Here is a 14,280-nt window from a genome sequence, read left to right on the forward strand (position 1 = left end):
CGCCGCGCCCAGCCCCGGGCTGCGGGGGGCACCGCCGCTTCTCACCGCCCCCCCGCCCCCCTCCGCCGCCGGAAAACAAAAACCACCCAAAACAGCACGGGGGCACCGGCACCCTCCTGCCAAACCGGCCCCGCGGCGGGAGGCGGGCGGGCGGTGCGGCGCTGCCATTGGCGCGGCGCGGGCCGTCCCTCCCCGCCGGGAGGAGGAGGAGGAGGGAGGAGGAGGAGGAAGGCTGGAGGCGGGCCCGCGCGGGGCGGTCGCTTCAGTCGGTGCGCGCCGGGCGGCCGGGTCGGTGCTGCTGTTTGCTGCCGCCGCGGAGGACAGGGAGCCGGGCAGGGAGAGGGCGGCGGGGCCGGAGCTGCGAGGGGAGTTGGCGGCCGCGCCGTCGGGGCCGCCGCCGGTCCGCGCCCGGAGCCTGCATGGGGCGGCGGCGCTGAGTCCTGCCGCCCCGCTGCCGCCGCCGCCGCCGCCGCGCTCCCGCCCCGGCCCCGCCATGGCCGAGGCACCGCAGCTGGTGGACATCGACCCCGACTTCGAGCCGCTGCCGCGGCCCCGCTCCTGCACCTGGCCCCTGCCGCGGCCGGAGTTCAACCCCCCCAGCTCGGCCACCTCCAGCCCGGCGCCGTCGTGCGGCGGGCAGCCCGAGGGGGCGGCCGGGGCCGCGGCCGGTGCCGCCGCCTCGGGAGGGCTCAGCGCCGACTTCATCAGCAACCTCAGCTTGCTCGAGGAGAGCGAGGACTTCGCGCCGCTGCCCCCCGCCGCCGCCCCCCCGGAGGCAGCCGCCTGCCGCTGCGGGGACTTCCCGGCGCCCGAAGCCGGCTGCCGCCTCCACCCGCCGGGACCGCCGCCGGTGCCGCCGGTGCCGCAGCCCGTGGCCGGTCTGTCGCCGGGTCCTGTGGCCGGGCAGCCCCGCAAGAGCAGCTCGTCGCGCCGCAACGCCTGGGGCAACCTGTCCTACGCGGACCTCATCACCAAGGCCATCGAGAGCTCCCCCGAGAAGCGGCTCACCCTCTCCCAGATCTACGAGTGGATGGTCAAGAGCGTTCCCTACTTCAAGGATAAGGGCGACAGCAACAGCTCGGCCGGCTGGAAGGTGAGGGCCGGGTGGTGGGGGACACCCCCCGTCGGAGGCGGGGGGGGGGTCCCGGGAGGCTCCGCCGCGGGGCTGCGAGCGGCTGGGCGCGCTGCCCGCCCCCGCGCTGCTCGCTGCCCGCCGCGCAGTTTGCAGCGCTGCGGATCCACGATCTCCCGTCCCGTCCCCCTCACTCCAAATTTCACTTTTTTCACCTTTCCTAAGGGAAAAAAAAAGCGTTTCTGCCCTCCCCCCGGCGGGCCACAGGAGGGGACGGGGCCGCCCCCCCCCCCCCCCAGCTCTCCGTTCTCCGCCTCCCCCCTTCCCCCTCCCCCCCGCCCTGCCCCGCCGAAAGCAAAAGTTCACGCCGTGTCACGGCGCCGTCCCCGGGCAAACCCGGCGGGGCCGCCGCCGCCTACCGCTCCCCCGGGGCGGCCGGCCGGGGTTTAGCATCCGTGTGGTGTGGGGGGGTGGCCGTCGGGCGCTGCGGGGGGCTGCCCGGCCCCGGGGAGTAGGGGGCGAGGGGCCGTGGCGGCAGCCTCCCCGGCGCGGCGGGGTTTGCCGTCGGGCGGCGGAGAGGGGGCAGAAGCAAACAGGGATGGGGAAAGAGCCGGAGGCAGGACAAGGGTTGCAAAAATACCGTGTGTTTAATGAGTAAGCCGCTGTATTTGTCTTGATGGCTTTGTTAAACTTGGGTTGCGGGAGCGTCTTTCTGCTGTTAAACGGTGGGACGGAGTTTCCCCCCGCAGCGCAGTCTCGGTAGCCGTCGCGGGCTGGCAGCAGTGACCTGTTGGCGATAGGGATTTGTGCTCAGCCCTGCGCAGGCTGGAGCCGAGCCCTGCTTGCTCGGAGCCAGGCCAGCTGCCGGAGCGCTGCCACCCCCACAGGTCCCTGGGGCACCCGCCGCCCAGGTTCCGGTGGGCTCCGTGGGGACCGGCCACCTTCCCACGCAGGTGGCCCTCAGCCTGGCGTCGCTTTGCGAGGGGCTGGGTGGCCGCGCTGTCCCTCGCCCACCGGGTCTGCATCCCTCCGGGGGGTGAACGCTTAACGCTGCTGCGATCAAATGCTCTTCCTCCGAGGCCTCTGTGGGGAAGATGTCACCCGTCCGTGCCCTTACTTGTGTCACCCACCTGTGCCCGGGCTCGTGGCGGAGGCAGAGCACGCAGTTTCGTGGCACTGTTGGGTGACGGCGCTGTCAGAATAAGCTTTAGCCGTCTGCGTAAAGGCAGAGCCTCCTCCACCCTGCGAAGGGATTAAATGATGGCAATAAACGTGCGAGGTGCACGCACCTTGCCATGGTATCAGCACGTCCTGGTGTGATTGTGACTGTGGTCGAGTTAGGGCCAGCCAAACTCTGCAGGGTTGTAGCAGGACGGTACGTTTTCCACTTTTGCTTCCATTTTCTAGTATCTGTAATATTTGCCTTTTTTAGAAAAACAAAGTGTCAACTCTAATCCTGTAGTTTTGTATTTTTAATTGCACAGCTATGAACACTTATTAAATCAGATTTTTATAATTTTATTTTTTTAGAGATAAGCAATAACCTTCTAAGGAAATGCAGATTAATCTTAAACTCTTTTTCAACTGAGGGCTTTTAAGGCTTTTAAAACTAATTTGTTAGTTTCTATCGATATGTTTGACTAAAAAATTTAAAGGATAATTGCCTGAAGACATCTTTCATGAAAACCCTTAATAGGAGTGAAATGATTGATAGCTGACAACTTTTAAATAAGGTAACCTGTCACTTGAAAATGCTGGGTCTTTTTTTTTTCCAGTGGTATTTCAGTCTCTGGGGGGAAAAAAGACAAGATACATCAGCTGTCTTTTCAGAATGAGTAAAGAGAAGTAAAAACCAAACAAACCAAAGTAAAATCAAAGCAGAGAACTCCCAAATTCAGGCGAGCAAGCAAGAAACTCCGCTAGCTGTTTAACTTATTAGGTGCTTCCTATTTTATTGCTGCTCTTCCTGTGGTGCTTCAGCGAGTAAGAAGTCTTGCGCACCTCCCTCTGACGGCTCGAGCTCTTCCTATGCCCACATACCTCCGCTATGACGGGGAGAGCCGTTACTGGTCTGGTTTTTGACTGTGGTACCCTCTGGTAGGGTGCAGTAGGTACCCTGCTGCTGCTGCTGGCGGGTAAATACGCATGTACTCTCCTACCGTAATTAAACAGTTGCTGTGTTCTGCACTGAACACAAGTTGCCCTACTGCCTTCCTTTGGCTGCGGCACTGCCAGGCTGCTCAGAAAGTTACAGGCTTGCAGGTTTTGCCGCTTAAGCCAGCTAAACGCGACGTTTCTTGAACGTATTTTGAAGTGTAGTTACCGGTAGCCGCTGGGTGTCAATGCTAGAACTGATGGGGTTGAGGCGTGCGGCCCGTTCGCCTCGTTTGTCGCTGTTTATCCACAGCTCGGCTCGAGTGAGGATTATTCTTATTTTTCAGTTTGGGTTGTGCCGCTGCGCTGGGGGCCGGGGACCCGCTGTAGGTGCGGGCGCAGGGCCCCGAGCGAAGCCTGAGTCAGCCCGGGGCCCCGGCAGAGGAGGAGCATCGCTCCAGCAGGCAGCACGGATCAGCGGCGGATTTTTCTGCTGACAGAGGGAGCGCGGGTTCGCCTTAGAGCCTGGCACTGACTTAAGGCCGGGAGTACATCGCGTGCGGGTGTTTTGCAGCCCGAGACAGGGTGTTTGGTGGGGTTTTTTTTTGTTTGTTTGGGTTTTTTTGTTTGTTTTTGTTTTTTTTTTTTTTTTTTTCTTCCCCCCCTCCTTAAATAAAGCTCCAAGACACTTCATCATGTTGGAGTTTGCATATTTCTAAGTGCAACAAGGCACCTTTTAAATTACACACAAAATCTATGAAACACACAAGAAATTAAAAAGGATGCCCGCTTTCTGCGTAGCGGCAAGGCTGTGTTTCTCACCCCAAAGACGAGAAGGGCTACCTGCTCTAATGCTTGTGATTGTGTGCTGCCCCGAGTAAGTATCTGACGCTGAGCTGCTTTTTCATTTTTTCACTGAATAAAAAAAGTTTGACTGTGTCAGCATTAACTGTTAGGAGCTCAAAATAGCAGCCAGGTTCTTCTGAATAAAAACATTCCAATAAAATGGCTTTTAAAATAAAAATAGAGGGCAACGTAAAATTATTAACAGTAGCTTATTAAAGTAGGTAAAATTGTTCTCAGCTGTACGTACGAAGCAGTTTATTCCAGACGTTCTTAGCACAAACTATTTTATAAACAAAACACCCTCTCGAGAGCAAAGTCCGCGTGACGCCCCCCCAGCTCGGTGACTACCTTGAATGAAGCGCTTGGGCTGGGCTGTGCCAGACCTGCTGTGTTGTTGAGTGTGAACCAGTGCCAGCGGCGACCGGCGTTGCTCAGAGAAAGCTGAAGCAAGAGCAAGATCTGCTTCAGAGATAACGAAGAAATTGTTGTGAAAGTTGCATGGAAGAATGAAACTTTTCTCCTAGTAGTAGCTGGGTGAAAGCAACATTTGCTTTTACCTGTGCTAGCGGGAAACGCGGGGCTTAAGACAGTCTGTGGTCTTTAGAGACCTTCACTGCAGGTGTAGATAACTCTTCATTTACTCAAATCTGATAGCTTTTTGGCTAGTCATCGTATATAAAACATCTCTGTGATGTGCAGATTTCATGATGTCCTTGCTTTATGGCAAGATTGTTGAGATTTATCGTAAAGGAGCTATCACAGTTTAGCTTCCTTGAATGGTCTCATCCTTTTATCCTGCTTTTGAAAATGGGTTCGAATCAAAACCTGTAATCTTTCTTAAACAGAAAACACAGTGTTTTGATGGCACTTACCTGGAAGTGGATGGGTTTTGTATTTTCCACTGTGGCAGGTGTTAAGGTTGCATGAGTATTTACACCTCCTTGACTTCTTGTCTCAAGGAAAATTGATCACCTGAATTTATTTGTTGCCATTGCCGAAGGAATGAGAATAGATTATGTTTAGGCTGTAGAGGGATGAATGGAAGTAAGCCTGAAAGCCTGAGGACAAAACAGGTGTGGAATGGCTGCTTTGGGTGGCCTTACCATAGGAATATTCTGTGGTCATGATTTTATTTGGTAGTGAATCGGTCTTTATGCAAAAGAAATTCTGGGTTGTTGTGTATTTGATTTGAAAGCTTTGCGTAGTATGACGTGTTTGAAAGACTTTGAGAAATTAAAAATAGTCCTCACAGAAGTTGTCCAAAGCTTTTGATTCCAGATCAGCGAACAGTTTAAATCGTGGAAGTTTATACAACTTATTTAAAGTGAAGTGAGTACATCATTGTGAGGTTTTTATGGTGCATTTCTTTTTCTACATGGAAATACCACAACTGAAGATGGCTTTGAAGAATTGCTCTGTATTCCCTCAATGCTGGTTACATACCTGTAGGGATTTACCTCTGTCCCTTTAGATGCTTCCCTCGGTGGACCCCCTAGCATCACGCTCTGTGTTATACGTACATAGACAACACACACATGCATATGCATATATAAGTATTTATATTTGTTTTTCTGTTTCTGGATTTTGCCGAGTTAAATGCGATTACAGTCATACCTTTTCACATGTGCCACGGGTAGTAGCCTCAAGAGCTGGAAGCTGTAGGCGCATCTGCTCTGCTGTGGTGCCTGATCTCAGCTGGGGCACGCTCCGAGAAATGGCTGGACCAGTTCCACCCCGTTGTGAGTTTTACCCTTTAGTGGCTTGCATGCCTGCTCAGTGCCACTAAAAAGTCCTTCCTAGCAGCCTTCCTTGTCTGTCTGTGAGTCACCAGCTTGCGTTTCCCTTAGTAAGTGAGAAACTTTCAGGTAGGAAAGTTCAGCTTAATCTTTGCAGGTGCGAGGTGCTCTCCTCGCCTGCGCCCGGATAACTCACAACGAAGCTGTATCGCGATGCCAGCCCTTAACTGTTTGTTACTTTTAAACTTAATTTTCTTTCTCCTTTTATGTTTTCCCTTTTCACCTCAGCCTGTGCTTGAAGGAAAAAAGCCCATTCTGACCTCAAACCTGTATGTTGCTGGCCTGTTTTTGGGTGGTGTGTGGGCTTCTCTGCCCCATCCCGCAGGCAGGTTGCGTCCAGGAGGGACCACGCTGCCTCTCAGCAGCCGGGATGCTCAAGGTGCACCCGCTGCCAGCGGCTTGCGCTGTCTTGTGTGATGTGTCCCAGCGTTCACCAGGGGGTTTTGAGCTTCCCATCAGAGCCTTGAATTATGTGTTGGAAATACTCCTCATTTTCTTTGCCCATTTTCTGTTTGCTGTGCTGCCTGTTTAGTCACTTGTACGATTATAGGTAAGATTAAACAACAAAACAAAATGCCTGAGTGGCTTTGTATACTGATGTAATGAACTAAATTTTCTTTAAGTGCCCGACTTTAAAGAACTTTGATACAGAAATGAGGTAACTGCTCTCTTTGCCACCGTGTATTCCTTACGACATGCTCAGCTGCTTCCTTGGTGTCATTATTTTTGTCTCACTTGCACTGTTTCACAAGTTATCAGTGAAGTTGGTGGTTTAGGGAATTTCGGCTTTTGCTGCCTGGAATGGAAGAGGGAAGCAGTGTAGTACAAGGGGATAAAGATGTTTAGGTAAGGTATGGGAGGTCTTTTTTTTTGGTTTTGTTTTGTTTTTTTTTTTTGAAAATACAATTATTGACAGTGAAATAGGCAAAATTTCATGTTAGGTTTTTTTTATAAGACTCCAGAAATGATGTACTCTTGAGATGTCTGTTCAGATGTTTTTCGGTTTCCAAAGCGTAATACTACCTAAATATATGCTCCTCTGTTTACACAACTGGTGAATATTTTGTAAAATGAGCGCTTGGCTTTTGGAACAAAAAATGCTGATACATTCTGCAGCCACAGATTTGTGAAATATGTAGGGCTGTGGCTACAAAGATTCAACTTTCAGCCCCTTCTGTTTTTGGAGGAAGTTTGCACATGAAACAAGGATTTCTAATGGAAATGATTTTATAACCTTGAGTAAGGAATAGAGACATAGTGAAGACCTGGTGAATAGTTTATTGTTTTCCTCTTTCAGAAATATGTAAAATACAGATATATTTACTTTATTGTCAACTCCTATAAAGTAGGAACTTCAAATTCACTGACGCTGGCTGCAGCTATTCATAGCTAAGCATATGGTAGTGCATACTAATATGTTAATGAATTTTGTAGCATTTTGTTTGTAAGTCTGGTTGCCAAAATGGGTTTTAGATATTGGGGAAACCCTGCTCTTCAGAAATGAAGTGCACTGGCAAGAGTCGCATTTTGAAGAGCAGCATCTCTGCTGCTTCATAGAGAGCTTCAGCATGAATTAAGTTGATCTCTGAGGACAAGTGCTATTCACGTTTAAGTATTATTTCTAAATATACTTAGTAAATGTTATTCAAGTGTGTTCATCAAACAGAGGTGCTTCATTCCTGGACTGTAGTTTGTGATATGCAGATGTCTTAAGTTAGCAGTGTAGCAGCTATATCGTGAAGTTTCTTGGTAGGCCTCCATTCCTAACGGAGAAGGTGGAGGAAAAAATAGAACAAAGTCAGCTGCTTTTACTGGATTGATGATTATCTGCTAAGAACTTCATTAGGCCTCATGCTTGTGCTAGGTTTCGATAGAGGATATGGATCTTTACTGGACCACTTAAAATAACACCCAAGGAGGGAAATGTATTTAGTTTTGAAGCACTTCTGCAGTAAGTGGTAAAGGTTTAGCAATGCTTTGCTTTGTGGTACACGGGACCAGAAGTGGCTAGGTTTAAAAATGTTGTCACTGGAACCCTCCCGGGACTCTGACAGCTGCCTCATCAGACCGAGATGAGAAATTTGCTAGAGGAGCGGAGGGCGGCGCTCAATTTGCTCAGACAACTCACTCATGTTAAAGGCATCTTGCATCACTGCACAGTATCAATGATGGTATAGTTCTGCTTGAAAATACGTCTTATTCTAGAGTTAATTAAGCTTAAAGCTACAAGTCTTCTCTTGTTCTAGCCTTAGAAACCTAATTTTTGGGAATGCTAGGAATCCCTGCAGCTGGAAGTGCGTTCAGTCCCATTGCCGCTCCGAGCCAGCATGACAGGGATGGCTGTGATTGCATTTCTGAGCAGCACGTGTTTCCCCGGGTGCTTTGCTGTTGTGTTAACTGCAGCCCAGGCTCACGTTGGAGGGAGCATGTGGGGCTCCTTTTTCGTTTTGTCAAGGCTGTTTTTGTTGCATAGGTCTGAGGGGCGTGTAAGTTCTGGGGCCTGGCATGTGCGTACTTGACAGAACGTACTGTGTATTTGTGGGACATGGTCTCTAAAATAGTACGTATTCAGATTTAAATTTGGATCGATTGCCAAAAAAGTGCTTGCAAGCAGAGGTGTCCTTAACCCGTAGTATTTGCCGACTAAATTATGTCTCCTAGCTATGCTTTGTAATATGTAAGAACTCTTATTTAATTAGCATCTTCTTTTATTTTTTTTATTTTATTTTTTTTAATACCTGTTGTTCAGATGCTACTTCATGCCAGGCTTCCATGCTTGTCCTGTGCCAGGATGTGAAATGATGAAGTGGACTGCTCTTCGTTTCTTGGGTCTTGGCATATCCCTCCAAATATGTTAGAGACTGCTCCCCCCCTCTCCCTCCCCCTTTTAATTTAGTTAGTACCATAATGAAATTTTCATCATGCACAGAAATCAGGAAATTAAACAATTTTTTTTTTTTAATGGAATGAGTGGTGTGCACGCATGAAGGAGTTATACATGTAAGCAGCCTTTGTGCTCTCCATGGAAACTGTAGTTTTGGGGAAAGTTGAAGGTTCGTAAAGATGGGAGATGCCGAGGTGAGGCTGAGCAGCCGGGGCACCGCTCTCTCGCTCCATTTTGATGTCTCAGAGGAGGGGGGGGCAGCAAGGGAGCAAAAGTGCTGTATCTGGGAGGGTCCTACACCGCTGCTGTTCACCTGGAGCTGGTCTTAAATCTCCGGGCCCTGTGCGGATGGGCAGCAGCCGCTACGTGCTGCTGGTTCCCCGGCTGCCCCGCTGCCCTTTCTGCTGGCGCATCCGCCTCCTGGGGAATCCCTGTTCTTGCTGATGGTCTCCGCTTTAATGCTGCGGTGATATGTGCCTCCTAGCATGCAGAACTTGTGACTGTTTTGTTTATATACTCACCTATTTAAATGTATACAATTTATTTTGTTTTCCTTTTTTTTTTTTTCTTTTTTTCTTTCCTCTCTTTTTTGGCAGTTACCGCGAGCGGGCAGCAGAGGGTCTTTGACTTTGTTTTTTTTGGGGGGAAGGGGAGCTCTGGAGCGTTGGGATGCAGACGTTAATTTTGTGGAAGCAAATGGAAGTGAAAATTGCATGCCTTTTTCTCCCCTTCCTAAACAAGGGCTGTACGCGTGGTTCAGAATATGGGCTCTAGTTGTTCAGATACTCTTGGCAGGCTCGCAATGAGAAGGTAGCAACTTCTTCAGTTTTCTTATGCTTAACTCCAGAAACTGTGACGTGGGTGGAGTTTCACTTACCCATCACTGACTTTTCAAACTACGCAGTAAGATAAGACTGAAGCAACTTGCTATAAATGTGGTGACTTGTTAGACCGCATTTATTGTGCAAATGAGCTTACATCCTGCAAGATCAGCAGAAACGCTTAATGTTTGCCTGGATGGAAATTAATTAAAATTTGGCGACTGAAATTAAAGGAATGGATTTGTTGCCCGTTGTGTTATATGAAGCTGCCTTTCAGTTCCCACAGTGGGAATTAGCACAATTGCAAATGTTTTTTTGGCATGTGTGAGTTTCAGGTCTGAGTCGGTGCTAAATTCTGGCATCTGTAGCCTTCTTAGATTTAGACAGAACTTGTTTCACTTCGTCTGCTGCCCCTTAATATATGCTAAATGTATTTGAAGCTGCTAACGGGAGTAAGGATACTAACAATCCAAAAATATATTGTTGTGGTGGTGGTGGTGGGTGATTTGCTTATAGCGTGCATTTGCTTAGAACTGATCCGAGTTAATCTGCTAATTTGAATCTAATTGTTAGAATAAAAAAAAAAGTACCTGTGCCGTACATATCTTGGATATATATCCAGATTTAAATTTTGATTGCCAAAAGCATACTTACAGACTGAGAGATCTTTAGTGTTTGCCAACTAAATTATATCTTATAGCAATGCTTTGCAATATATAGAAACTCCTAATTAGATATTCAAAAAATGAAGATGCTGTTATTCAGAGATGCTTCATAACAGGCCTCCGCAGTTCTCCCCTGTCAGGATGTGAAAGGATTATGTGCTCTGTGCTCCTGCTCGCTGTTAATGTGTTGATTTCTCTTTCCAAAAATATTCTTTTCAAATGTGAACCTTCAAATTTAATGTAATTGTTTGCAACCCCCACAACCCCTTCTCCCAGAAAACCTGGCTCTGAAGGTGGTGTGCTGAGGGAGTAGGGATTATCCCTGCTGTTGTCTCCCTTCTGGAGATGTGTAATTAGCAGGTGTAATTTGTAACTGTTTGGTTAATCCCCTTCTTCTTTCCTTTTCCCCTTCGCCCCCTTCCCCTGCAGCACTGTCCTGTGGGGTCCAGCATCAGAGCGCTGTGGGGCCGGTTCCCAGGGCTGCTCCCGGCTGCCCTCAGCAGCATTCCTTTCGGAGGCAAGGGTTGGATGGCACGGAGAGGTGGGGAGGTGTGAGCAGAAGGTTTTTTGGGGAAGCCTGGAGCCTGGTTCCTGCCCGGGCACTGGCAGGGTGATGCTGTGCAGGTGTCTCTGGGTGTTGGGGCTGTGACCCGGTGGATGCTCCATGCCGGAGCTGGTGGGATCCTGCTGAAACGCCGGTGTCCATTGGGCCTGTTTGTGGATGCTTCTCCCTTTGCTGCTCAGGTGTGAGGGGGAGGTCAGGGAAAGGAATCCCATTTCCTCTTAGCAGGGAGAAGTTCGTTGTGATTCACCCCATGGGTTCCTTATGACTTAGAGCAGTTCAGGTACATCCCTTGGCCTCTCCGGAGGATGCTGTGCTGCTGCCATTATTCCTCAGTAAGGTCTTTCAGTGTTGCCAGAGGCTCAGGTGAGGAAAGCAATGCTAAAGTGAAAAATTCATGGTGGAAGTGTTGTTCCAAGATAAATGTTTACCGATTAGATTCATTAGTATTACTACTAATTTTATTTATATTTATTTATTTATTTTAAAATGAGCTTTGTGGTGACGTTAAGGAAGGTTGAGTTGGCGGAGCCAGATCTGGCTCAGGTATTTGCAGTTGCTGTTTGGCTCTTGCGTCTGCTGCGCTTGTCCTACTTCAGCCCTGCTGCTCTGAGCCCAGCTCTGCTCAGCTGACGGATCTGCAGCTCAAACCAGAAGCTATTCGAAATTCAGGGTGAGGATGCAGCCTCACGTGGGATCTGATCAAACTGGGTTATATAATTCAAACATAAATAAAAACGCACCATGTATTTTTATCTAGCTAGATATATTTAGATCTTGATTAATATCTAGAAATCTATAGTGAAGGAAGCAATACCAACAAAAAAAGGTGGGGTTTTTTTGTTTTTTTTTTTTTTTTAGAGATGAAAACCCAGAGCGTGACTGCATGTTTAAAAGCTTCACTTCTTCATGGTTGTCAAAGCATCTTGGCCCTGCCATCCTAGGGATGGCATTAAGGCAGAGCTGGAAGGCATTTGTTTGTTTTAAATGCAGGTGGCATGATGCTGGGAAACCTCAGAGAGGGATGGCGAGGGCTGAAGTTGGGGTATTAATATTTTTTGCCTTAGTTCCCCCTTTTCCTTGAGGAATATACACAGTCTCTGAATACAACTGTGGTGTCAGATCTTTACGGTTGAGGGTTTGCCTTTGCTGCAAGAGCTGAGCATCTCTCCTGACACCATGTGAGTGTACGTTCTAGCCGGTGGAGTATTAATGCTGCTCTGGGGTCTAGTCCCTGCTGCTGCTGGCGTGTTGTGCCCTGATCCACAAATGTAATAATTCTTGAAATAAAAACGAGGATGGGCATTTAAGGCAGTATTTAAAAATGCAGCCTGTTGCAATTGATTTTGGGAAAATAAAGAGATGCTATCTTAATGCAGACTTTTCCGTGCTTGTTAGGAAACCTGAGTCGCTCTTGAATAATCCAGTTTGTTCAGTCTATGAAAACCTGATATTGCACTCTTGCCTATTTCTCCTTTACAGTTCTGTGGCAATGACATAGTAATAAGTATTAAAAGGAGAAACCATAATCTTCTCTGCTTGCAGTCCAAGCCAAGACTAGTCATTCCCTGATGCTATGAAGTCATCCTTTGCTTTGAGGTTTCTAACTAAGACTTTGCCCCAAACTTCTGCTCCGGGTGAGCAGTAGTGACATTAGTGGGGGAGTCCTGGTGCCCTCCCCCCCCCTCCCACCCCTCTTCAGACCATCCTCCTGTGGCTGAGGAGACCAGTTCTGCAAAGTCCACCCCGTCCTTTCACAGTGATCCCTCCTTCCCCCTTCTGGAGCTCTGGAACAAAAATGAAGATGTAAATGAATTTGCAGTGATTGCACAACCCGGTTATGCAACGAGGCTGATGTGGTAGCGTATACATATGTAGAAAACGCCTTTTTGAAGAGATGACATTAAGCACAGTTTCACCACCTTCTCCCCAAAGTTGAGGGCAGCTGCATTACTGGCTTCACCCCCTGGTTGGTTAACCTGCGTGTTAAAGCACACCAAATATTCAGGTTCTGTTGGCTGAGGATTATTGTTGACGGAGCAAAAAAATAAATTAGTTCTTGTGCACTGTTTATTTGGGAAGGAGTTTTTTAGCTTGGGGCCCAGAGTCCAGGCAATTAACGTTACAGTAGTCTTCAGGCCTCTGGCAGTGTCCTGCACTGTAGGGAGTTTTTGTACTGTCAGCATAGTCGGAACCATCTAAGTGTGTGTTTTGTTTCTTTTTTTCAAATGAGTGATGGAGCTTCAGTTGGAGGCATGGTGTGCTAGTCCAACAGGTCCGTGAGCAAGTACTCAGTGTTCCTTGCAGCTGGGAACCCTGTTCCTTACTTCCTATGGTTTTTAATTTCTCTGGAAGAAGATGTGCAGCACCGCTGACCCTTGTCTTTTGTGTGAAGGAGGGGGACTGATGGCACGGTGCTCTCACTGCATTTTTGGGGCAGGCTGATTGGTAAGGCTGCTTTGACACTGAATGCGGCACAGGCATTTGTTTTGTCACTTCCCTGGCGAGTAACCCTGCATGTCACGCAGGCTGGTGACCAGTGGTGCCCTGGGTGCCCGGAGTGGGACGGCAGCTGAGCAGAGGTGTGATGCCCCTCACTACCTTCACTCACCTCCTTGGGGGTATCTGCTGGCTACCTGCCGTCCTCTGTGGACCTGTGAGTGAGCTGGAGGGCTGTGACTGGGGTTGGGGTTGGCTCCCTTGGTGGATGTTATTACCAAGCAGCTTCTTGCAAATGTCTTAGAGGTAATCACTGATCCCTTGGGGCAGGGGATAGACTTCCTGAAGTCCCTTCCATGTCTGCAACTGAGAAGATAGATGTACATCCAGCTACTGGACTGGTGGGAATTTTTTCTCCCAGCTAAGATGTGTGGTCTCTAGAAACTGAATGCATCACTCCTGGCCAGAAGGGGCTGGTGCTGTCGTTAACGTGATGTGTTGTGGCTCATGGCCTGACTTTGGCTGGTACTTTTTTACTGATGTGTCAGAAAATAAAACTTTTCGTCCCTCGGTTTATTCCCTTCTTGCTTCTGTGTTAATTCCTGGTAGGTAGAACAAATAAATGGTGATATCTTCATATGTAATGCTTACTGCTGATTGAAAAAAAAATTCTGCAAACTAAGCAAGTAGACTGACCCGACGACTCCTCATGACAACTGCCTAGTTTAAGTTAACATTCAGAATATTTTTATCCTAGTTTACTCCTTAGAGGCTAATAGAGTGCTGCTATAGTAATTTTCAGATGAATCATGCCATCTGCCATGCATGCTTTGCTGTTTCAGCAGTAAGTAGGGGAGGAGAGGGAATATATACATACAGTGGTCTGAAACAGTATGTTTGCATTCACTGTAAAATTAATTTAAGTTTCAGAGCTTTTTTTTTTTTTTTCATTCCTAGCAGGTGTTTTATATTTCTCGCTTTGGTTATCAGTTTAACATGTGGCTCCAGCACTGATAGTGCTCTGTTGGGTGGTCAGTGCCAAACTTTGCAGAGACTCACAAGGTGCAGGGCATGCTTGATCTGGCCCGCTAGTGAGTTGAA

At 48.7% G+C, this 14,280-nt stretch overlaps 1 protein-coding gene across 1 annotated transcript in view; it reads left to right on the forward strand.

The window, feature by feature from the left end:
* Window positions 1-310: 310 nt before the first annotated feature.
* Window positions 311-14,280, forward strand: part of FOXO1 (forkhead box O1) — a 62,976-nt gene continuing 49,006 nt past the window's right edge. The window contains exon 1 of the mRNA XM_074148009.1: window positions 311-1,093. Coding sequence (XP_074004110.1) covers window positions 494-1,093 — 600 coding nt within the window. The 5' untranslated portion in view covers window positions 311-493. The remainder of the gene's footprint in view (window positions 1,094-14,280) is intronic.

This window comes from Numenius arquata, chromosome 1, assembly GCF_964106895.1.
Source record: "Numenius arquata chromosome 1, bNumArq3.hap1.1, whole genome shotgun sequence".
Classification (NCBI taxonomy): domain Eukaryota; kingdom Metazoa; phylum Chordata; class Aves; order Charadriiformes; family Scolopacidae; genus Numenius; species Numenius arquata.